Source organism: Puma concolor, chromosome A3 (assembly GCF_028749965.1).
Source record: "Puma concolor isolate L17-30 chromosome A3, mPumCon1.1.hap2, whole genome shotgun sequence".
NCBI lineage: Eukaryota > Metazoa > Chordata > Mammalia > Carnivora > Felidae > Puma > Puma concolor.
The window spans coordinates 125,637,336-125,661,531 of NC_141669.1; the positions used below are offsets into that span (position 1 = coordinate 125,637,336).

Genomic DNA, 24,196 nt, shown 5'->3' on the forward strand with positions numbered 1-24,196 from the left:
CAGCCTGACGCGGGGCTTGAACTCATGAACCGTGAGATCATGACCTGAGGTGAAGTCAGAGGCTTAACTGACTAAGCCATTCAGGTGCCCCTAAATTCTTTAAACAAATTTATGGTACTTGTTGCCAGTATTTTCTTCCAGTTTGTCATTTGTCTTAGCTTATATATGTGCTTACTAATTTTTAAAAATGTATGATGTTTTCTTTACATAAAAGGTTTTTATTTCTCCATTTTTCATTGCATCTGGGTTTTTGTCATAGGTAGAAAGCCTTTTTCCACACCCAGGTTTTTTTTTATTTTTACATTTATGTTTATTATTTATTCATTTTTGAGAGACAGCATGAGTGGAGGAGGGGCAGAAAGAGGGGGAGACACAGAATCTGAAGCAGGCGCCAGGCTCTGAGCTGTCAGCGCAGAGCCTGACCAGGGGCTTGAACTCGTGAACCGTGAGATCATGACCCTGAGCTGAAGTCAGACACCTAACCATTAGGCTGAGCCACCCAGGCACCCCTTCCACACCCAGGTTTTAAATGCATTCACACAAGTTTTCTAACAGTGCTTATAGTTTCCATTGTTACAGTCGGAGCTTTTACCCATTTGGAGTTTTCCTGGTTTAAGATGTGAAGTGTGGATCCAATTCACTGTTTTTCTAAATAACTAATTGTTTTGAAGCCATTTGGGCTCTCTATTTTGTTTCAGGACTTCCTGTCCTGGTCAGCTGGTTGGACTGTCTAGCCAGGAGATTCCATATGAAAGGACACCATACATCGTTTGTGCCAGGAGATTCTGTATGAAAGGACACCATGTGCTATATGTGACAGCTGTCGCTAGCACGGCCATGGTTACATGGCTCCAGGAGGTTCTCTAAGTACTCTTTGTCTGTGTGTGGGATTTGTGGAGGCTTGCCGCACGGTTGTTCCTGGTCCCAGAGGGGGGGACCGATCAAAAGTACTTGTCGACAAATCCAAAACACTTCCACTTCTACAGGTTTTATTTTGTTGCAGTCCCTTCAGAAGTAGATTATGAAATGATACCTTACATTTAACTCAACAATTAAATAAAATAAGCGTGCAAAGCCCTTAATGTGGTACCTAGAACAAACAAAACAACACACACACTCACCAGATAATCACTGATCTTAGTAAATACTGTGTGTAATCCCTCATTAGTGAGGAGGCACCAGTGAAGTAGGCTTTGGGCAGCATCTGGAAGTGGGCAGATCTAGGATTGGCTGCTCTTGAACTTGGCAATGGTAAAGTGAGATGACAAACGTCTGAGAGGCAGTCAGGGTGCCTGCTTGACACTGGACCAGGGGGTGTCGGGAGATAAGGTTGCATGGGACAAACACTTGTTGGTGTTTCTCTTCTAGACCCCTCCCCATCCACTTCTTAAATTTTTTTTCAGTTTACTTATTTATATAGAGAGAGCACGAGTGGGATAGGGGCAGAGAGAGAGGGAGAGAGAACTCCAAGCAGGGTCTGTGCTGTCCGTGCAGAGCCCCACATGGGGCTCGAACTCCTGAATCGCAAGATCGTGACTTGAGTCAAGATCAAGAGTTGGAGGCTTAACTGACTGAACCACCCAGATGCCCCTCCCCATTCATTTCTCAAGGCTTTGAGCCTTCTGGTCTTTTTTCCTGGTTACTGGGGAAAAGGGCAGTATAAACCCACATATTCATGGAAAGCACCGGGAAAAAACTTCTGTACTTCCTGGTATTAGAATACTAATTAGAAGTACAGATTACTTTGACGTGTGAAGTAGATACATTCAGCTAGCTAGGTTGTTAAGTCGTGCCAGGTACAATTTTTCTTTTTGCCCTTGTTACTAACTAGTGACTGACTGCTGTTTTCATACCTGCTGCCTCTGCTGTGTAACTGCCCTGCCACCTAAGTGCTGATTCTTCTTCAGGGATGTTTGGGGCCCAGCCGAAGCCCCCCTCTACCAGTCTTCCCTGACCATGCCAGCTTGCAAGATCTTTCCTTCTGTGAGATCTTGAGATCTACTTATGAGAGACAAACCCTGTTAACATTTTGGTATATTTTCTTCCAGTCTTTTTTTCTCCCCGCTACATATATGCTTTTACAGAGTTGAGATCATTCTGTACATATAATAGCGTATCCTGTTTTTAACTTTAAGCTTTATTGTAAACCGTTTATAAATAAGATTTTAAAAGTTACGTAATATTTCCTGGAGTGGATGGATTATGATTCATTTCTATTTGCTTTTTCATGCATATTTTTCTTATTAGTCCAGTCCGATCATGAGTTTATCAAAAGGGAGTCACCCTATTGTATCACTCCCCTTCTCTGCTCCGTTGGCTCTAGAAAATGTTGTCTACGTAGATGACAAGTAAATGTGTTTGCTTGCTTCTCTGTTTTAAGTCTAAATGTTACAGGAATGTGTTGCCATCGGAGACCCCCAAAATACTACTTGCATCTTACTCGGGGTCTTTACATCACCCAAGTCTCTCCATCCAGAAAAAAAGGGGCCCTGGGGAAGTATTTGCATGTATTTGAGGGGGGCCACAGTCCTCTGAAATTCCATGAGAAGCATTTGGAGTGAGCATTTGTGCATTTCCTGTGGTTTTTACTAGATTCTCCTCAGGGTCCTTCTCTAAAAAAGCCACTGACACACAGGCCGAATGAAGGCCGTCTGGAGATGGATGTATCCATTAAACTTATCTGAGGTCGAAGATATCATTTTTCTCCTTTTGTTGTTCTTGGTTTTCAGGAAGGGATGAGACCATGCAGCCTGCAAAACCATCGTTCCTTGAATACTTTGAACAAAAAGAAAAGGAAAATCAGATCAATAGCTTCGGCAAAAGTGTACCTGGCCCCCTGAGGAACTCCTCAGATTGGAAAGTGCCGCAGGATGGAGACTATGAGTTTGTAAGTAGTGCTGGAAGCCAGTGGTTCTGTCTGCTGGGCAGAGTTATTTGCCACAACACACATCCGGTTCTGTCACTTCACCAAAAGCGCTAGAGCATTTTCTTGTGCAGCGTAAGCCTCTGGCCATTGGCCTGAGGGCCTCATGGGTTCGAGACGACATCTTCACTGACATTTGAGTAGGTCTGGGTCTAATGGCATCTTCTTTGCTCTAAAAATCCTTTATTCACTTGCCATTTGTCTTGTTGTCGAGCTTGGAATTCTTAATGGTAAAAGAAATCCTCATCAAGTAAGGACCCACATTTCTAGTTGATTTGGGATTGTGACTTTATAGTTAAGAATTACACTGGAGGGCAGTTCATGCTGGTGTGTGGTGTCTTTTCTGTTTTGCTAATCATTACCCTAATTTTAGACTCTCTGAGAGGACTATTCTGAATGTTGCCTGAGGATGACTATTAAACTGTTCCAAAGTTTCTTATGAAAAACTGGGTGTGTTTTTCCTTTCTCTGCAGTGGAACATTCTCCCTCAACCACAGACACGTGTTAATGTTCACAGAGATTCAGTGAGCAGAGGCAATAAAAAATTGGGGGAAAAAGTAAGCTAAGGAGTCTGCATTCCTTTTTTTGAACATTTTTAGAAAAGAATTTTCTCTTTAGGGATTTTTAACTTTTACACTCTTAAATTCTGTCGTCATTCTGATGTTGCTTATGAAAGAATTTGGATTGGACATTGTGGTTGGATTCTGGGAGGCCTTTCTGGCCCTGTCTTTCTACTCTCCTACTCACTGGCCTTGAGGTAATGACCTCCTTATCCCATATGTAATTTCTACCACTGTATAGTAGCAGGAATGTCATAGTGTGTGCTAACGGTGACAGAGGTCATTTGAGCATCAGAATAACCCACCTGAGGCTGTTTTACTATTGAGTCCCTGAAGCCCTGTTAGAGCCCGCTTCGTGTGCCTTGTCATCTGTTCGTTCATTTACTTCTTCAGCATCACGTGTTACTGTCAGCTGTTCACTCATTTATTAGTAGACTCGTGAGATTTGAATTATTTTGGCGATTCGGTGTTGCCCACGTGGTTGCCTTCAGCGTATTTGTAAGGACTGATTTTCTCGGTTGAGTGAGTCTCTAGGCAAAGATGAAATAACTTCTGGATACCAGATACCATCACTGTGACAGAAAGCTTCAGAATCCTCAAATCTGTATTCCTAGGTGTAGTGTCCTTTTCTTTGATAAAAGTTAGTGATCCCGAAATTCCGGGCATTTTAATCACTGTTTTTGGATCGGTAGCTCCAGTGTTGGAAGAATTCTCTTCTCTCTGCCATAGTTTTCCCATACTAGGATTACTGGCTGAGAAGTTGTTTTGGTGGGCAAGCTGCTTATGCAGAGAGGCTTTCTTTCATAGGTGTTTAGAGAGCGTGCTTTCCATTCTGGGAATAGGCAGCTGCTGGAGGGAGTGGCCACGAGCGCCGCAAGTAGGTGAGCACATTGCCCAACCTGGACTGTGCCTGGCCCGGGTGGGAGGGGGTCCTGAGGCTCCCTGTACACAGAGCTTGTAAACTGGCAGCCTCCGGCCCACAGACCTTTTTGTGTGCCTGTATTGTGTTTACAAACCTTTGAGTAGTTGCTCAGGTTTGAAAATTGAGAGCTTTTAGATAAAATGGTGGATCGCTGGCTTATTTTGAAAACTTGGAAGACCTGACCATAACTGTCTGCAGCTGCACAGCAGCTGCCCTTTTTAGGTCTGGTTCTCAATGTCTGGCCTCCTTTATTCATGTGTATTGACTGACCTGTCTGGCATTTAGGGGCATTTGACTGGGATTCTTGCTGTAAATCCTTAGGATGAGTATATGTCCACATTGTACCTGAACCAACCTATCCTACCATGTAAAATTTTATTCTACTTTTACTGTCCAAATTTCAACAAAACTTTTAATTTCTCTTTTAAGAGAATCTCAGACCAAGCAATGAAAGAAAGTTTAGGTGGGGTGTACATGAGCTGCTGTTTCAAAAAGGACCAGAGAGCAGATGAAAATGATTTTTAATGCCTTCAAGTTCTTGCTAGGTAGCTCTTGCCTTAATCCCAAACTGAGCATTTGAAATAACGGCCTCAGACAGTTTCTTGAAGAGTCTTCCCCAGGCCAGCAGCGTTGGTATCTCTTGGAAACTTGTTAGAAATGCGGTTTCTCAGGCCCCACCCTGGACTTCGTGAATCGGAATCTCTGGGGGCAGTGCCGAGTGATCTGTGCTCTAACCAACCTTACACTCGATTCTAATTTGCTAAATTCTGCTCTAAAGGTTTTTAGAGTGCAGTACAGTTTTTTTTCTAACCTACCTTACACTTGATTCTAACTTGCTAAATCCTGGTCTAAAGGTTTTTAGAGTGCGGTATAGCTTTTTTTTCTTTCCTACTGGCAGTATAGAAATTCAGAAATAAGGATGTATTCGTGATTTATTAGCCTTGTGTGATTTTTTTAAATTTCTTTTTTACTCTCCTTTTGCGTCTCCTGTACTCCTATTGGAGTTTCCAAAGAAGCACATAAAAGAAGGAAAATACCCATTAAAAAAATTTTGGGGCGCCTGGGTGGCGCAGTCGGTTAAGCGTCCGACTTCAGCCAGGTCACGATCTCGCGCTCCGTGAGTTCGAGCCCCGCGTCAGGCTCTGGGCTGATGGCTCAGAGCCTGGAGCCTGTTTCCGATTCTGTGTCTCCCTCTCTCTCTGCCCCTCCCCCATTCACGCTCTGTCTCTCTCTGTCCCCAAAATAAATAAACATTGAAAAAAAAAATTTTTTTAAATGAATTACCTTATTTGCCACGTTGGAAAAGCAACAAAGGTTTCCTTTAATGTGTAATATATATTGTGATTAAAGTATAAATAAATAAATAAAAGTATAATAAAAGATGCTTGAAAATGCAATATTCTCTAAAATCGGCATTTCAGAGTCTGTAAACACATTGCAAGCAATGAAAGTTGCTTCAAGGAGAATTCAGACCCTCCCATTTTGCCATTTGTAAAACCACAAAAAGCCATAAGCTTAAATCCAGTTTGACTCACGAATCTTCCAGAAACACACTGTAATCTTTTAGTCTAAGGTGGCTCGAATGCCAGGAGGGGTGAACAAGACAGATGCGGCTGGAGCTTGCAGTGGTGAGGGAGACAGACGTTAGGTCAGATAATCTATCTGTTCAGGTAATAATGGCATTGAAGGAAAAAAAAAAAAGCCACAGTAAAGAGATAGCATGAGAGAAGGTCTTGCAGAGCAAGGAGACATTTACCAAGACCTGAATGAAGAGGGGCAGCATGTACAAAGGCTCTGAAGCCGGATGTGGTGGGCGTGATGTCAGGAGAGAACGAAGCCCGTCGTGGCGGGAGCAGAGTGACATGGTTGATAGCAGCCCCGATGTAAACACTTCGGTAATTATAGACGTGTGAGCGTGTTAAAATCACCTTGGAATCAAAATAACAGTCAAAATCCAGCTAAATCTTGTTAATAAGAGATAATAACAAAAATAAAATATCACTGAAAAGTTTAAAACAAGAAAAAGACACACTCAGCAAAATCCTCGCTGAAAGGAAGTAGCTGAAAGAATATTAATATCAGATAAAATAGAATCTAAGACATAGTGCATGGGGAAAAAAAGATATGTTTTCTATTGCTAAGAGCTGTGCTTGGTCAGAAGTCCTAAGTCGTGAACTTCTGTAAGTATGTATACTTCTCCCAAATTGCTAGAAACACAGGTGGCAATGAGAAAACGGCAGCCATAGATGAAGGCATAAATTGTCTTCTCAGAATTGGACATTTCAGTTAAACAAACAAACAAAAAAAACAGAGGACTACAGTTAACAAGGTTGATAAAACCGAAAATAGGAACACTTTTCAAATCCTCATGCCACTTTTAAAACATATATGGAAGGGGCGCCTGGGTGGCGCAGTCGGTTAAGCGTCCGACTTCAGCCAGGTCACGATCTCACGGTCTGTGAGTTCGAGCCCCGCGTCGGGCTCTGGGCTGATGGCTCAGAGCCTGGAGCCTGTTTCTGATTCTGTGTCTCCCTCTCTCTCTGCCCCTCCCCCGTTCATGCTCTGTCTCTCTCTGTCCCAAAAATAAATAAACGTTGAAAAAAAAAATTAAAAAAAAAAATAAAACATATATGGAAGAGTCACAAAATTTGACTATGTTTTAAAGTGCTCAGAAAAAAATCCCATAAAGAAATCATACAGGCCACGTTCACAGACTATAACACAGGAAAATGAGAAATTAACAATGAGATAGCTAAAACCACTTTGTTCCATTTGGAAATGTAAGAGTATATCTCCAAATATTTATTGTTTTCAAGATAAAGTAGAAGTTGTAAGCTATTTAGAAATGAGTTACAAGTACCCTGCAGGGTTCAGATCTGTAAATTAAACCGAAACACCCGGATGCAGCAAAAATGGTACTCTGAGGAAGATTTATAGGCTTAAGTGTATTTTCAGGATATAAGAAAGACTGAAAATAAGACAAAATAGGATAAAGGTAAAAGCAGAATTCGGTGCATTAGGAAACAGACAACAGAGTTGTCAAAGTTGTAAAACTAAATGCTGGTTCTTGGAAAGGACCCACACATGACAGATTCGATCAAGTTGAAAAGGAAGAAGGTCCCAAAAAACTGCAAGAGAGAAGGGAAGAGAGAGTTACTAAAGATAGAGGAATGTCAGAGTGGGAAGAGAATATTACTATTTATGATGTGATGTCTTTACAATTGAAAACCTAGGTACATAGATGTCTAAAACGTAGGCCAGAGTTACTTCCCATGTGGAAATGTATCAAGATGTTTTTGAACCAGAAGGATAATGAGGTTGGACCTATACCACCAGGCGTCAGATCGCACAAAACCACAGCAATGAAAGCATTGTGATAACTGGCATAAGAACAGAACACAGATGGGGCGCCTGGGTGGCTCAGTCGGTTAAGCGTCCGACTTCGGCTCAGGTCATGATCTCACAGTCCGTGAGTTCGAGCCCCGCGTCGGGCTCTGTGCTGACAGCTCAGAGCCTGGAACCTGTTTCAGATTCTGTGTCTCCCTCTCTCTCTGCCCCTCCCCTGTTCATGCTCTGTCTCTCTCTGTCTCAAAAATAAATAAACATTAAAAAAAAAAATAAAAAAAAAAGAATGGAACACAGATTAGAGGTGTAGAGAATAGTCAGGAAACATATCTGTGTATATATAGGAGTCTGTGTAACAACGGTAAAATGCAAAATAACGTGAACAGTGTGATACCATTTTTGTTTTTTAATAACCACAAAACATGGTACATATTTCTGCGTATATGCACACAGGTGACTGCAGAGATAAAAAACAGCATATGAAATGATCTGATGAGTCATTACCTTTGAGAGCGTCAGTTTTAACTGTTTTTACAGCAAGAACATATTTATTACTCTTAAACTATTGCTTAAATTTGGAAAAAATAGAATGTTTTAAAAAATTCTGCATAGGTTTTTCTGTGTGGGTTTTTTTTTTTTTTAATGTTTATTTCTGAGAGAGACAGAGTGTGAGCAGGGGAGAGGCAGAGAGAGAGAGAGAGAGAGACAGAGAGACAGAATCCAAAGCATACTCCAGGCTCTGAGCTGTCAGCAGAGAGCCCGATGTGGGGGTCAAACTCACGGACCGCAAGACCATGACCTGAGCTGAAGTTGGATGCTCAACCGACTGAGCCACCCAGGTGCCCCCCACCTTTTTTTTTTTTAATGTTTATTTTTGAGAGAGGGAGAGAGACAGAGAGACAGAGCATGACCAGGGGATGGGCAGAGAGAGAGGGAGACACAGAACGCAAAGCAGATTCCAGGCTCCGAGCTGTCAGCACAGAGCCCAACGTGGGGCCTGAACCCATGAAACGCGAGATCATGACCTGAGCTGAAGTCGGATGCTTAACCAACTGAGCCACCCAGGTGCACCCCCACTCCTGGTTCTAGTCTAAATAGAGTCAGCCAGAGCTTCTGCAGATCTAAATGATCTAGTACTTTTCAGTCTTAATAACTTTATTAAGTATTATTGATTATTAGTTCTTGGTATGTTAGTTTTTGGAGCAAGTTTCTTATTTATTCAAATGAAGTTGTTTCCAGATATCTTACGACTCGTTCTACAGAATTGATAGTAGTTGCCCCCCACGTTAACTCAGTCTCTATTCATTGAAGCCCTCTGTATGTATACTTTGTGTGAATAGGCAAGGCTGAGAGATCCTTGACAGCCAGGACTGATTTAACTGATCTTTGTATTCCTAACATCTAGCAATTGCCTGACTTAAAGTTAGCACGCTATTTTTTTTAAGTTGATTTATTTATTTTGAAAGACAGAGAGAGAGTGTGTGAATGGGGGAGACAGAGGGAGAGGGAGACTGAGGATCTGAAGTGGGCTCTACGCTGACAGCAGAAAGCCCCATGGTTAGCACACTATTTTGATTATACTGACACAGTCTCTGAATTAATTCAACAAATACAGTCACTATCCTGAGAGAGTTGATAGTGTAGCAAAAATCAAATCACTTTGATACATTGTGCTAATAATAGCTTACATTTATTGAGAACTTCCTATGTGCTTGGCATTGGACTAAGTCCTTCCTATGTATTAGCTCAGTCCTTGTAACTTTCCCAGGAGGCAGGTAGTATTGTTGCTGTTTTATGGATGAGCAAAGTGAGGCTTAAAGAGAGTAAGTAATGGGCTAAAGTGGTACAGATGGTAAATGGCACAGCGGGGATTTGACCCAAAGCAGTTTGGCACCGGAGTCCATCCTCTGAACCACCTTCTCTAAGCTATTGTGGTAAATTCTGTTTATAAAGTGCATATAAAAATTGCTGTAGGAGCCCAGAAGAGGGAGCAAGAACCTCAGCAGGAACCCCAGGGAAGGCATCAGGAAGTTATTTGAAGTGTATTTTGAAAGAAGAAAAGGAATTCTTGATCTAGAGGAGGGAAAGGGTACGTGGAGGCCTTGAGGAATGTGGGATGCCGGGAAGCACGGAGAGATCGTTTTTTGGAGCCCAGCGGGTGTGGGTGTGTGAGCGGAGAGGTGCGGGACTAAAGGCCAGCTGGTCGATAAGGAAATGCCCCGTGTGCCCTTCTTTCTTGGGAAATATTTAGTAGTCTTTTAGGTTTTTTCCTTGGTGTATCAGAAAAATTAATAATAGACTCCTAATGCAACTCAAAGAGCTAAACTAGTATCTCTCTGAAGTTGTGCGATAATAGGCCCATCAAGATGTAAAACCATTGAACTGTTAATTCAAATTTAATTTGATAAAAGTAACAGAACCTGAACAAGATTGATTGTCTGGATTCCCTATGCAGTTAAAGCCATTCAGATGGCTCTTTGTGGTAGGGAAAGATAAATTTTAGCGCTGAGGTTTCCCCAGGAGGGTGACAACAGCCTATGATTTGATCAAACTTTGTCTTAACTCTCCTTTCCTAGGTCAGGGCTCCAAATGTGACTGTGAAGCAGAGATTTCTATGGGTTTTTATAAAGAAGCTTTATGCTGCTGTCAGGACATAATTGATTATTCATTGTGTGAGAGGCTGCGCCCTTTGCTTTTAGTTATGCACTTCAGCAATTAGACATTAGGTGGGAGGTAAGAATGAATACTTTATTTGTAATTTAAAATTATCAATATGGTAGCAGGAATGCTTTATTGACTCATGTTTAAATTGATGCGTCTTGATGTTTTCTGGGAACGAGGTATCTACAGCTTGAAACTTTATCTGCCATTGTATAGAAACAAAAGAATCACTGTCCAAACAATTTGTCTTTGAGTTTGTTGCCCATTTATTTAGAAATGAGTTTTAAAAGACGAGTACACAGCCTTAACTATCCCACTGGCCGAATGGAACCTAATGTCTGCAAGTTGGAGTTTTATCACTGGCAGCGCACACTCTTGCGTGGTTTCCCGTGAAGCGACAAGCCTTACTTTGTTCATTTGTGAGAACGTGGCTTCCACGTTTCCGAGTGGCCACGGTGTGTCATTCTTTCAAGGAGAAACAGTGTTCCATGAGAAAAGCAGCTCGTTCGCATCACAGCTTATTTGCACAAGCACTCCGCTTCAAGCCAGCACACGGCACGGCCCGAGTGCTTTATGCAAACTTCCCATTTCATCGCAGATGGTATTAAAAAGACATACGCCAAGATTGAACTCAAATAAAATTACTGCTTTTTACTACTTCATCAAGGACATTCTTTTTTTAAAGTTTGTTTATTTATTTATTTTGAGAGAGAGAGAGAGACAGACAATCTCAAGTAGGCTCCACACTGTCAGCAGGGAGCTGGATGCGGGTCCCAAACTCACAAAGTGTTGAGATCATGACCTGAGCCGAAACCCAGAGTCGGACAGTTAATCAGCTGAGCCACCCACGTGCCCCATCAAGGACATTCTTAAGGAAATTGTTTGTTTGTTTTCTTTTTTTTTTAAGTGGGCCCTCACACCCAGCATGGAGCCCAAGGCAGGGCTTGAACTCGCCACCCTGAGATCAAGAGTCAGATGCTTAACTGAGTCACCCAGTTGCCCCTTGTTAGGTTTTTTGTTTCTGTTTTTGTTTTTGTTTTTTAACTGGAGCCTGTGGTCGTGAAGAATTCAATAGCTGCTAGGACCGTTTAGTGCCACTTGATTCATACAGAGGGGCTAGCAGTTTTACTCACTGTTGCTTTTGTACCATTAGTGTAAATGGCAGCAACAGTAGAAAGGGCAAATAGTATCTCTATGAAGACAGTTTGGTTCCACAGTTTCCTTAAGAGGGTGTGAGGGGTTTCCCAGGTGTCTGCAGGCTGTACTCGTAAGAACTGCTGATCTAGAAGCTAACTCAGACTAAAATCAGTTCTTTTTGGCAAGGATATTTCATAGATGGCATGTGCACTTCCATCAGGAGGTTCAGAATACCTGAATATATGCTCATCTCTCTTTCTCTTCTATAAGCCACTGAGGGTCATTGCCTACATGCATTATTTCACTAGGGGTTGCAAAATTGTGACATTTGATCACTCCTTTCCATTTACCAACTGAAATATTTCTATAGTGAGGTGCTTCATTAATTATGTAATCTCAGCTATAATTTATATAGGAAAAGCAGCAATATTAAAATATTTGATGCATTTCAATCTTTGCAGTTATTATTTTTTATGTTCAAATTCTTCCATCTCGCTATGACCCCAATAGTTCTTTTTAAAAAAAAAAAAAATTGGTTTAGTGATGTATATACTCCCCAGCAACTTTTCTCATGGCCTCCTTTCTTTCTAATGTGATGAGCTGTTCCAGGCTCATGTTGTATGTTTCTTGCTCCAAACCTGGAAGCAGCCACATTTTTAAAGCTTTTTTGAGATATTATTGGCACAGAATATATGTAAGTTGAAGGTGTATAGCATGATGATTTGATACATGTATATATTGTGAAATGATTACCACAGTCAGGTCAGTTAACTCTTTTATCCCCACACACAATTATGTGTGTGTGTGTGTGTGTGTGTGTGTGTGTGTGTGTTGATAAGTTTTAAGATCTACTTTCAACTTTCAAGTATATGATACTATTGCTAATTATAGTCACCATGCTGTACATTAGATTGCCAGAGAGTACTCATCTTATAGCTAGAGCTTTGTACCCTTTAACCAACATCTTTCCTTTTCCCTGACCCCCAGTCCCTGGCAACCACCATTCTGCTGTTTTTTGTTGTTGTTATTGTTGTTCTTTGTTTTTTGGTTTTTGGTTTTTTTTTTTTTTTTTAATTCATGGAAACAGCCATTGTTAGGAGGAATTTTCTGCTTCCTTTTAGTGGGAAATAGTATTTAGAGACCATGTTCTGGGTACAGGGAGTGCTCACCGCAGTTAGGTCATCATTTTCCCATAGGCCTTTTCAGTGGGTAAGACCAGAAAGTATGTTTATTACAAACTCATGAGTTCTTACGCTATTTCCAGTACAGGTTGAATACTACAGGGCTTGCTCTTAAACACATTGATCCTACATCTGTAACTCATTGCCTCACCCTAACGGTCTCAGCAACTGCAATGTAACTTGTCATCTGCTTTATGTCCCACAGTACATATGCCATCCCCGAATCACAATACCATTACTTCCACCAACAATAATTACTGAAAACGGTTTAATATTTGTATTGCACTTCTCTTTGTCCTTAGGCCATATCCCCGGCGACATGTGCAGTCAAATCATTGTATGCTTAAGTCACTTGCAATAATTTCTGTCTGTGTGGTTATGCCACAGACACAGTATGTAGATAGATTTGTTTTCTCATCTTGTGTTTTTAGATACTGCTTTTTATTGTTTCAGTTTACAATTATATAAACTATACAGCTCCAAAGGTAGATTTACAGAACAGAGTTATTTGGACTTTGCTTCTGTCCTTAAACCCTCTACTATTAAAACTTCTGTTAAAGCCTCTCTCCTTTTTTGTTGTTACGTTTTGGTTATATATATTTACATATACACGTGTATTTGTACTCTCCTTAGATAAGCAATAGTTCACATACTTTCATCATGTACTTTAATCTACCTGTTTTCACTTAACTGTATAGCCTAGAAATCACTCCGCAGCATGGTACAGAGAGAGTCCTCATTCCATTTTTTCTGATGCTTAGTGTTGTGTTGTGTGGCTGTATGACAGCTGATTCAGCCAGTCCTCTGTCGATAGACATTTAGGTTGTTCGTAGTGATTTTAAAGTCGATCACTTCATCAACCCATTCCTAAACAGAGAACGAAGCTTTCTGTAATTTGCCACTTTTGTTTTGTAAGGCTCATGCTTTAGTCTTTCAGTTTTGAGAAGCGAGTTACATACTTATGCCTTTATAGTTTTCTCTTTCTCTTTTTTTTTTTGTAGTTAACGTTTTTGTTTGTTTGTTTTCTGTTTTATTGGCAGCTAGTAAATTTATTCAGAGTTCTCTCTCTGCCACACTCTGGTGCTGTTTATATAAACCAATTAGACTTCAACGTAGTCATAGCACCTGTATCACAGGAAGGTGCGTGATCAGTCTCCTGGCAAACACTTAGAGGCGGCAGTGTCCGAATGTTCTTGGGTTGGTATTAACAAGTGAAGGAATTCTCGGAGGACGGGATTTCCTAATTGCTGTAATCAGAACCTGAAATTTCTTTGAGTATGAATCTCATTACAACCAAAGCCAGGTTTGGTTCAGTTCCTTTAATTTTGCTATATTTGAAGTCAGAGGAGAGAAAGGAAAACTATTCTAAGTTTAGTATTATTTACTCTTCATCAGTAAGAAGGTTCCAAAGGCTAAAAAATATTTTTCAATGTAAATTATTTATCAATCTAGAAAGCAGAACTTGACATTTTCAGCTGGGGCAAATGTGAATTGTTTTTTTTATTGCCGACCCCACAGCCATGACTTAGAATTGTGATCTCATTCACCTCGACGTATCTGTGTTCACTCTTCTTCCTTTGAGCTTCAAAGATACTTTTCCAGTCTTCCTTCTCAGCCTCACCTCCCATGTTTTTCCTCACATGGACTCCTGACAGTTCAGTAATCTATATTTCTGGAACATGAAATACTGAGAAGACAAGGAGCTTTATGCCAATTTTCTCACCCCCATCTGAAGAAAGAATCTCCTTTAGAATTCTGAAAGCAGTATTTGCTTTTATAGCCTCATGCCTTTGAAAGAAAAAACATGATGTGAACTTTTCTCATTACCTGAGATGTATTCCTTGTATCATTCCGTCTTCTGACGGGAGTACATTTACTTAAAAAATCTTGTTGTTCCGCCACTCAAATGAAATACAATAGAATCGAGCGTCTTCTGCCTTTGATGACACGTTTACTGTAAGCAGCAGAAACTGAATGGAATGCATTTGGGATGCAAGTCTCTTTTCCTTTCTTCATCTCACTGTTGGAGCTGGATGCTGTTGGGACTGAGATTTTGAGGGAAGAAGGGGTAGGGAGAAGAGGATTCAGACAGGAGGAATGGTTGGTTTAATTGAAATGCTACTGAGAAATTTATTGAGAAATAAATATTGATATTTATTGAGAAATGTATTGAAACACTATTGAGAAAGATCGAGCTCTTTGGGTACATAGGTTGTTCTGCACATCTAAGTATCAGACAGGCAAGTGTTGTATTTCACATTTGTTTAGAAGGTCTTACAATGTTGCCGTTGGGTCTGTTTGTGAGGACACATGAGTTGCCTATGCGTACCTGTGCCTAAGTGCCTGCTGGTTTGCTAACGCCTGCTAGTTAAAAGCCCTGCGGTCAGACTTTTCTGATCCTGACCCCAGCACTTACCGAGTCTAGTTTTAGGCTAGTTTCTTTTCCCCTCTGTGCCTCAGTTTCCTCGTCTGCGAAGTAGAGGTAATCCTAGCACCTATCAGATGGATTTTGTGTCTGTATGAGAATTAAATGTGGTAGTGCATATTAAGTGCCCTCAACATAGGCACTTCATAAATGTTAACTTCCTCCTCCTTCCCTCCCTTCCTCCTGCCTTTCCTGAAACACTGTCCGCAGAGGAAACTGCAGTAACCCAATCCCCTTTCCCTGGTGATTTGACACTGACTTCCACTTGAAAACCAGAAATACATCCCAGAGACACTGACGTCGACCTGCTGTAAGAGAGAGGAAGGAGAGCTGTTGCCTGCTGGAAATGGATTACCCAGGGTGATCGTGGGTACCGTTCTTGGGGCTTCCCAGTGCTTGCTTGCTTTCCCTTACTTCTCTGTTCCGTATAGTTTTTCTTTGCGCCCGCCCCTCCTTTCATAAATTGTTAACATGCTGGCAGTTTTCAAATCGGCCACTTTTCTATTGCTTCTGCTGCAGCACACACCTGGTGCCGAGAGACGCCTCCCCCTCGCTTCTCACGCATGTAGCCTCCTGTGTGGAACTTATTTGTGGTACAGAGTGGTGGCCGGCTGCATAAAATGAGTAATAAAAGTAGTTCATCATTCTGGAAGTTGGACATTGTGTGAAGCGAGCAGAACGAATGTTCACTCATGTCAGAAGATGGGTGCGTGGCCTTGGCTTCAGCTGGCACTGTGGAGGGGTCACTCTCCTCTTTGAGTTTCAGATTTGTGGTCTGTAAAAAGCATTATACGACCTGTCTCTGTGGTCTGTAAAAAGCATAATACCACCTGTCCCGTTTTTCCCAAAGAGCTAGAAGAAGGATCAAATGAAAATGTAGGTTGGGGTTATTTGAACTAGGTTTATTTTTAGAACTATGGTAGAATTCTACCAGCAGAGAATTGTAAGATTGCTTATGTTTGGTTTTGGTTCACAGTATATTAAGTATTACTTATTTTATTAGCATCTCACTTTTTATTTTACTTTTGTAAAAGAAAATGATATCTTCAAACAATAACAACCCAGACGCAGAAGGCCAAGGGAGTAGTTAAGCTCAGACTTCTGGTATACCTTTGTTTGCCGATGGTGGTAATGTTATCACCGCCATCACATGTTAGGTTAATATAACACTTAATATAGTTAAAAGAGCATTTATACTTTCCTCTTCAATTTGGTGATGCTTATTGTGTTCCTGTGAAGGAGGCAAGGCAAGGTTTCTTATGTCTTTCAGAGTTTGAAGAGCTGAAGTCCAGAGACATTAAAAGGCAACTTTCCTACTTAATGCCAGAGTTAGGCCTAGAACCCAAATCCCCAGGTTGCCTCCGGTCTCTGTTAATCCTCAAGTGCTTTCTTACATGAAGAAAACAAAACAAAACAAACCGACAATGAACTCCAGGCACATACTAGGTACTTATTCCATGCTACAAAGCAGTAAAAGAATCTTCTTTCAGATAATGTGTGATGGGGACTATGGAGACCAGGAAAACTGATTTCAGGTTTATTGTGTATTACTGGGAATTCTTTGATACTAGAAGAGTCTTTGCTATTGACACCAAATGATTTTTTTCATGCTGATTCAGAACATACTGCAGATTGACAGGCCTTACATTTCATTGTTTATATAAATAATTCTCTTTGTTGGAACAATTTAATTTTTACATTCTTCTGCTGTTTCTGTTTACTTTGTAACTATGGGTTATGCAGTAGTTATGCTGTTGTTCAGGAAGTGTCATGCTAACCAAAAAGGCATTATTTTCAGAACACTTTCAGTTTGACTAAATGTAACCTCTGTGAAAACAAAGGTATCCATTGTAGAGAAGTCTTAATGGCTGTGGCGAACATTTGATATACTCTCCCATTGTATCTCTGTCACAGTGTGCTTGTCAGTGTCATTTGGGCACTCAGTCCCCGGTTTTCCTTCTCTCATACTCTGTTGTCTGTTCAATGCTAGCTTTTCTGTAAATTTCCATTTCTTACCTTAGACGTAGGTATTGAATATTTGTAGTAGCCTTCATGTTGGTTATTTGTCTTTCTTTTCCTCCCACCCTCTTTTTTTATTATTATTACTATTGTGATAAGACAACTTAACATAAGATCTACCCTCCTGGCAAATGTTTAGGGGTACCGTACAGGTCGTTAACTGCAGGCATCAGGCAGTGGAGTAGAGCTCTAGGACACAGTCATCTTGTCTACCTGAAGCTTTGACTAATAACGTCTTTGTTTCCCCTTTACCTTGTCTTTAAATTTTATTGGCAGGGACACTTGTTCTCTTAAGGTTGTAGAATTCGAGGAGAAAATGGTGAAAGTAGCAGTTATTGAGTGCATGTTGTGTGGTTGGTCCCTGTAAATGTTTTCTCCCATTTGCCTCTCACAGAACCCTCGTACAATGGGTTTTATGCCCATGCACTTGACAGTGAGGCCCAGAGACTTGAGGTGAATAAGTGATGGCCTTAGGTTTTTTTTAATCCTGATTTTCTGATGATAAGACCATTGTTTTTGTCACAACTTACGTGAGAAGTGTTATGTGTGCACTGGTGGTAAGCCTTTGTCTAATTCAGAGGCTCCATATTTTCTTTCTTGGACGTGCCTAGCCTTAGCCATGACACACAGGTGCTCAGAGTGTGTCATTTGATTACGTTGTTTGAAACCACTGTGTGTTCTTTGAAAAACTTTCCACATCTTTTCATCATTTTTTTTTTTTTTTGCAACAGCCATTCATCTGTGTGTGTAGGAGCATGTTAGTTGGCTTATAAATTGGATTGATGTGTAATTTAAATTCTTTGCCACTTCTTTGGTAAGACGTTGGTAGACAACATTGATTGGAACTGAAGTGTTGGGAATCCCCTAGATTGGAGTTGGTAAAGCATGAAAAGCATTTAGCGAAGTGCCTGGCAGTCCTGCTCTATTATTCATATGCTGGTTCCTTTCAGAGCAACAACTTCGATACAGTTAGAGAGAGCCACAGATTGAGAATCAGATCTCAGTTCTGACAGTAACTAGCTTTGTGTCTTTCAGCAAGCCACCTAATCTTTCTGGGGCTCTGGTTTCTTCATCTGCTAAATAAATGTGAGATTAAAACTCTTCAAGGGCCCTCAGACTCTCTGTGTTTGTTTGCTAATCTTTAAAATGGAGATAATGCATATCTGTCATAAGGGGTTATTTGAGCCTAGAAGAGATAGCTTGTGTAAAGCATATAAAAGATGTTCAGTCTATGCAGGATTTCCACCCCCCCCCACCCTTTTAGAATGCAGGGCGTGCCTTGGATGCCCTGGAGACCAAAATGAGCATAGGAAGCAGTATAACATACTGACCAAGAGACTGGATTCAGTCCTAGCTTCACTGTTGACAAGATACGTAACCCTAAGCAAGCCACTTAACCTAGGAGGAAGATACTAATCGTATTTATGTCAGGGTTATTGAGAAAATTAAATTCAAAAATGCTTTTAAAGTGCTTAGCAGAGTACCTGACATAGCAGGCATTCAGTAAATCTTACTTATGTGCATAATACTGAGGTGGGAGAGAGGAACCACCAGGGGAAGAGTGAAAGATAACGATGTGGGCTGCCCAAAACACAGAGGTGGGGCCAGGTCCCCAACTTACTTAATGGTTTTGTCAAGGGCCCTGCTGTGGTAGCTCCACTTCCTGGTTAAATGTTGTCTGCTTTGAAGAGTCTATTTAGTACTTAAGATGAGCCTAATTCTGTTGTGACTTTCTTAGTCACAGAGTTCAAATATCACACACACTGATTCAAACAGACCTTTTATGTGTTCTCCGATCGATCAGATGGTATCCCTTCTGTGCCTGCCTAGAAGCTGTAAGACCTGGGAAGTTCCCACATTGATGTTCTTTTTCAAAACCGCTTTAATCCTGATGGTGCCCTTGAGAGAGAGAGAGAGAGAGAGAGAGAGATGGATGTGTGTGTGTGTGTGTGTGTGTGTGTGTGTGTGTGTGTGAGAGAGAGAGAGAGAGAGAGAGGATCAGAGAAAAAGAGACAGATCCCCAGAGAGACACCGAGAGCTGGATCTGGGCACCCACACCTGTCGAACGCTTCCGTTTGTAAATGCTGAGTTTGCACTGTGCACGACATTGGGTCCGAGGGTGGCCAGCTGCCGGGGGAAGGGCAAACTCAGATCCCCATTACAGAGCCACCGGTCCCTTCTATTTGCTCTTTGTTCAGGAAAATCCTATTGAATATGAAACACTATTCTAGGATTTTGTAGCCTTCAGACAGGGAGGTATCTTTTAAAGATTATATTCCCTTTTTGTAACTAAACTTTTTATTTTGAGGTCATTGTAGGTTCACGTACAGTTGTAAGAAATAATATGTGTTGAGGTCCTTTGTACACATCTTGCAAAATTACGGTGCCTTATCACAACCAGGATATGACATTAATACGTGGAGATGAAGGACAGCTCATTGTCACAAGGAGCACCCCTGCTGGCTTTGCTAAGGCACCCCCTCCACACCCTGTTTCCTAACTCTTGGTGACTGCTAATCTCTTCTCCATTTGATGTGTCTCTTCTGGAGTTTAAAAAATCTTAAGGGAGTGGTGTTTCAAATGAAGTGAAGTCAGGAAATCTGCTGCCCTCTCCCAGGGGTTCTTATTCCCAGAAACGGCAGGCCCAAGTACAAGGTCATCCTCACGCATTGTGAAGAAACATACAGTTCCAGATCCACGTGGAAGCTTCCCGCTTTCGCGGGCTGCCAAGGCTGTACTGATAAACCGAAACCAGGATTAACTAGGATTAACTTAAACCAGTTCCTGGGATGAGTCCAGCTCCTGTGATAAAATACCATATGCCACCCACCACGTTATCTGTGGCCACACTTCTCTGTGGCAGCTGGGCCCTTGAAGGCAGCCTCGGCCCAGAGGTTTATTGCTGAAAGAATGTCCAGCGACCGTCCTGTGAATTCAGCACTTGGTGTGAGCATTTGCAGAAACAGTGCTCGAGTTGCTGGTGTGAGATCACTATGGCGATTCATGTACCCTTCAGCAAGGTTCGTGCTGCATGTGTTCGCCCCCGTTCACACTCCTCCCATCTCCATCTTGTTCCCTTGGAGAGGGAAGACCCCACAGAAGGCCTAGTGTTCACTCCCCGACTGCCGCCCCGGCCCCCGCCCCCCTACCCCTCCCTTCTCTGCGATCTGAGCCTGGGCCCGTAAAACCAGGCTGGGTGGCCGGAGCCTGGAGGACAGCTCCGTGCGGGAGCAGATGCCTGTCAGGTTTGGCGCCATCCTCTTGGAGCTGCTCCAGCCTGAGGAACCTTGGCAGTTAGGGGATCCTCCCAGCTGCTCTCAGAGAGAAGCCCCAGGCAGCAGTACTCTTCCCCTGGCAATGGATCACAGGGATCACACATCCCACCCTGGGGGGTGGGGGGCCTGGGCACACACGGTGTTTACGGTGGGAATTGCTGAAATGGGCCGGAGCTCTCCAGTTCACTGCAGACCGCACCACTTCCCGTCTGCAGTTTCAGAGCTGGCCTGTTGAGCTTATTTTTTCATTGCCTGTGCCAGCCCCTGAAAACATCTGCTTTTGTGACCCCCGATTTAATTAATCCCCAAACTGTGGCCATTTAGGTGGCCTCCAGCTTTTTAATATTAAACGCTGCTTTAATAAACATCTTTGCATGATATGTATGGCTTTAGAATTAATTCCTACAAGTAGAATGCCTGGGCCAAAGTGTTTATAAGTTTGAAATTGTGATTCATGTTCTCAGATTTTCCTATTGTTTTTGGTGTCTGAATTGCCGGTTTGTGTATTTATGCAGTTATTAATGGAATTCTTATTTTCCTGATTGATTTCAAAGTAAGGTTACAGGCCTTTTAACATGTACAATAAAGGTATTTTCCCAGTTTTTAAAAATTTTTTCACGTTTATTTATTTATTTTGAGAGAGAGCACGCATGCACAAAAGTGAGCATGAGCAGGGGAGGGGCAGAGCGAGAGGGAGAGAGAATCCCAAGCAGGCTCCGCACTGTCAGTGCAGAGTCCAACTTGGGGCTCAATCTCATGAACTAGGAGATGATGACCTGAGCTGAAATTGAGTCAGATGCTTAAGCAACTGAGCCGCCTAGGAACCCCTCCCAGTTTTTATTTTTATTTATTTTTTCTTTTTCCAAATTTTTCTTTAAATTCCAGTTAGTTAACATACAGTGTAATATTAGTGTTAGGAGTAGAATTCAGTGATTCATCACTTACATATAACACCCAGTGCTCATCACAACAAGTGCCCTTCTTAATGCCCATCACCTGTTTAACCCATCCCCCCACCCATCTCCCTCCAGTGACCCTCAGTGTGTTCTCTATAGGTAAGAATCTGCTTCTTGGTTTGCCTCTCTTTTTTCCCCATTATGTTTATTTGTTTTCTTTCTTAAATTCCACACATGAGTGAAGTCATATGGTATTTGTCTTTCTCTGACTGACTTATTTCACTTAGCATAATACACTCTTGTTCCATCCATGTTGTTGCAAATGGCAAGATTTCATTCTTTTAATGGCTGAGTAATATTACAGTGTGTGTGTGTGTGTGTGTGTGTGTGTGTGTGTGTGTATACACACTACATCTTCTTTATCCGTTCATCAGTTGATGGACATTTGGGCTTTTTCCATAATTTGGCTATTGTTGATAATGCTGCTAAAAACATTGGGGTACATGTAAAAAATACAGATTTTCCCAGTTTTTAAAAACTTGATAGTCTCTAACTGTTCAGATATTTAAAATTTTTGATTTTGATTTAGCAGCTTTTCCTTTGTGGATTCTGGAATTTTAAGCTATATTTAGAAGTTTCTCATATCCCAAGATTATAAAAATGTTAACCCTTTGTTTTAGAACATATACTTTTTTTCTTTTTTCACTATTTATTGTTTGGAATTTGTGTTGATGTAAAGGGTAAGGTAGCAATCCACCTTCATATTTTTCTTATCAGCTAGCCAGTTTTCCTAACAACCAAAAAATTTTAATATCCCTGGTGAATTTGGAATTACCAAATCTTGATGGCTTCTGGTATCTAATAGTGTCTGTTTTTATAGATAGAAAATTTCCATTTAAAACTCGGAGTTTCAGTATTTTTCTGCTGTTAAAACCTCTAGAAAGGATCTGTGAACAGAACACCAGACTGGTTTTGGCATTCACTTTAATGCCTCTGAAATAGGCTGATTTTACAGAATTGGATCCAGAATATTTCTATGTCTTGATGCCTTTTTGCCAAGCAAAATTGATTATTTCTAACCAAAAGGCCCTCAGTGCTGGACTGAAAAAAAGAGTCAGGGGGTCCTCCTGAGCTGCTTGCATGTTAGAATTTGGCATCAAGGACAATGCTTACTTTTCTTGTAAGTTTCTTTCTGTTCTCTAGCCTCCAGTGGTCAATGCCTCTTGTAACTGAGGACTTTTCTGGAGGGAAGGGCAAATTCAGATCCTGTTTGTTCAAGTCCTACCAATTGTATTTTTCAAGTACTTTTTTTTTTCCCTGGCTGTTTGATGACTAGATAGCAGAAGTCTTCCTCTGCCAGATAGTCCTAGCTTTCTCTTATATTGGGGACCTTAGCTGTGGGTTGGCTTTGTTGTGCTGGTATAATTTCCCCTACGGTGATGGGTTGCTCTGTCACATAGATTCTCTTTATAGCTTTCATTAGAGGTGCTTTCAGTAGTTGAAAATATTACTTGAGTATCTTAGTATCTTGGCAGTTTCCTCTTTTGCAGTCATAGTCTCCTAAATTATCGGAACTTCTCTTAAGGTAGATTTTATTATCAATGCTTGTTTTAGGCTCAGTGTGCAGGCAGGGAGGTAGGTCCTACAGTTGTGGTTAAAGGCAGTGTACGTGGTGGTTAAAACCACCAGAAGCATTCTGGCTGTATATCCCATTGTTTGCACCTGTTAGGTCACCTGGCTAACTCTGAATTTCCTTACCTGTCAAATATAGGTAAAAGTCACAGCTGTCTCATGGGACTGGTGAGAATATCATGTGAGATAATGTGTACAAAGCACTTAGGACAGGGGTGCCTGGGTGGCTCAGTCAGTTGAGCATCTGACTCTTGATTTTGGCCCAGGTCATAATCTCATGGTTCGTGAGATCAAGCCCCGCATTGGGCTCTGCACAGACAACGTGGAGCCTGCTTGAGATTCTCTCTCTCCCTCTCCTTCTGCCCCTCTCCCCGACTCATACTCTCCCTCTCTAAAAATAAAATAAATCTTAAAAAAAAACAAAAAACAAAGCACTTAGGACAGCGCCTGGCCCACAGTAAGAACTCGATAAGTGTTGGTTTTCATCATCTTTTTTACTGTTGCTTTGTTCTCCTGAGATGTTGCAATGCTGTTTTTTCCCCCTTCTTTGTGTAAAAAGAATACGTGCCTGTTGTAGACAGTTTAGAAATTGAAGAAAAGCTTAGGGAAGAAAATTTCTCCCATCACACCACTACCCTATTTACAGTTAACATACCTGCTTCTGGTTTCTATACTTGCATATTGTTTTTCATAGCTGAGATCATTCTGTGTGTAATATGGCATCTTGATTCCTTTTCACTTAAATGTCTTAAACTTTTTCTCATATCATTAAAAACATTTATAAAATTATGACTTGACGATTACATAATAGTCCCTCACATTGTATTCTTTTGCTTGACTTAATCATTCTCCTTTTATTTGGCATTCGGTATTTGGAACCTTTTTGGTTGCAGTTAGGTTGCCTTTAGGTCACTCTGCCCTATGAAGCCTGGGTGTCTTCCTGTCAGTGGGCAGCTCTAGGAGTTGAGGCTTCACATTTGCTTTTGTTGTTGTTTTGTCTGTCGAGTGTGAATTCAGGCAGCATTTTAAACATGAGACCCAGTGCCCTCAGACTCTTGCCTTTCTGTTCTGGAGTATCTCCATACTTGTTTGCTTTCTCACTTTTTTTTTGGTGAGTTTCTTTTCCTAATCCTGTGCTGGAAGAAAGATGAATGGAGACCATGATTAGTATTATGGTCTCCAGCTCCAGGGCCACGAGGATGCCGGGGAGCTAGCCAGGA

The 24,196-nt window shown here is 41.4% G+C and overlaps 1 protein-coding gene across 2 annotated transcripts in view; it reads left to right on the forward strand.

The window, feature by feature from the left end:
* Positions 1-24,196, forward strand: part of STK4 (serine/threonine kinase 4) — a 92,602-nt gene that overhangs the window by 48,698 nt on the left and 19,708 nt on the right. For both annotated transcript variants that reach the window (XM_025932029.2, XM_086702305.1), the window contains one exon: positions 2,730-2,887. In XM_025932029.2, coding sequence (XP_025787814.1) covers positions 2,730-2,887 — 158 coding nt within the window. The remainder of the gene's footprint in view (positions 1-2,729; positions 2,888-24,196) is intronic.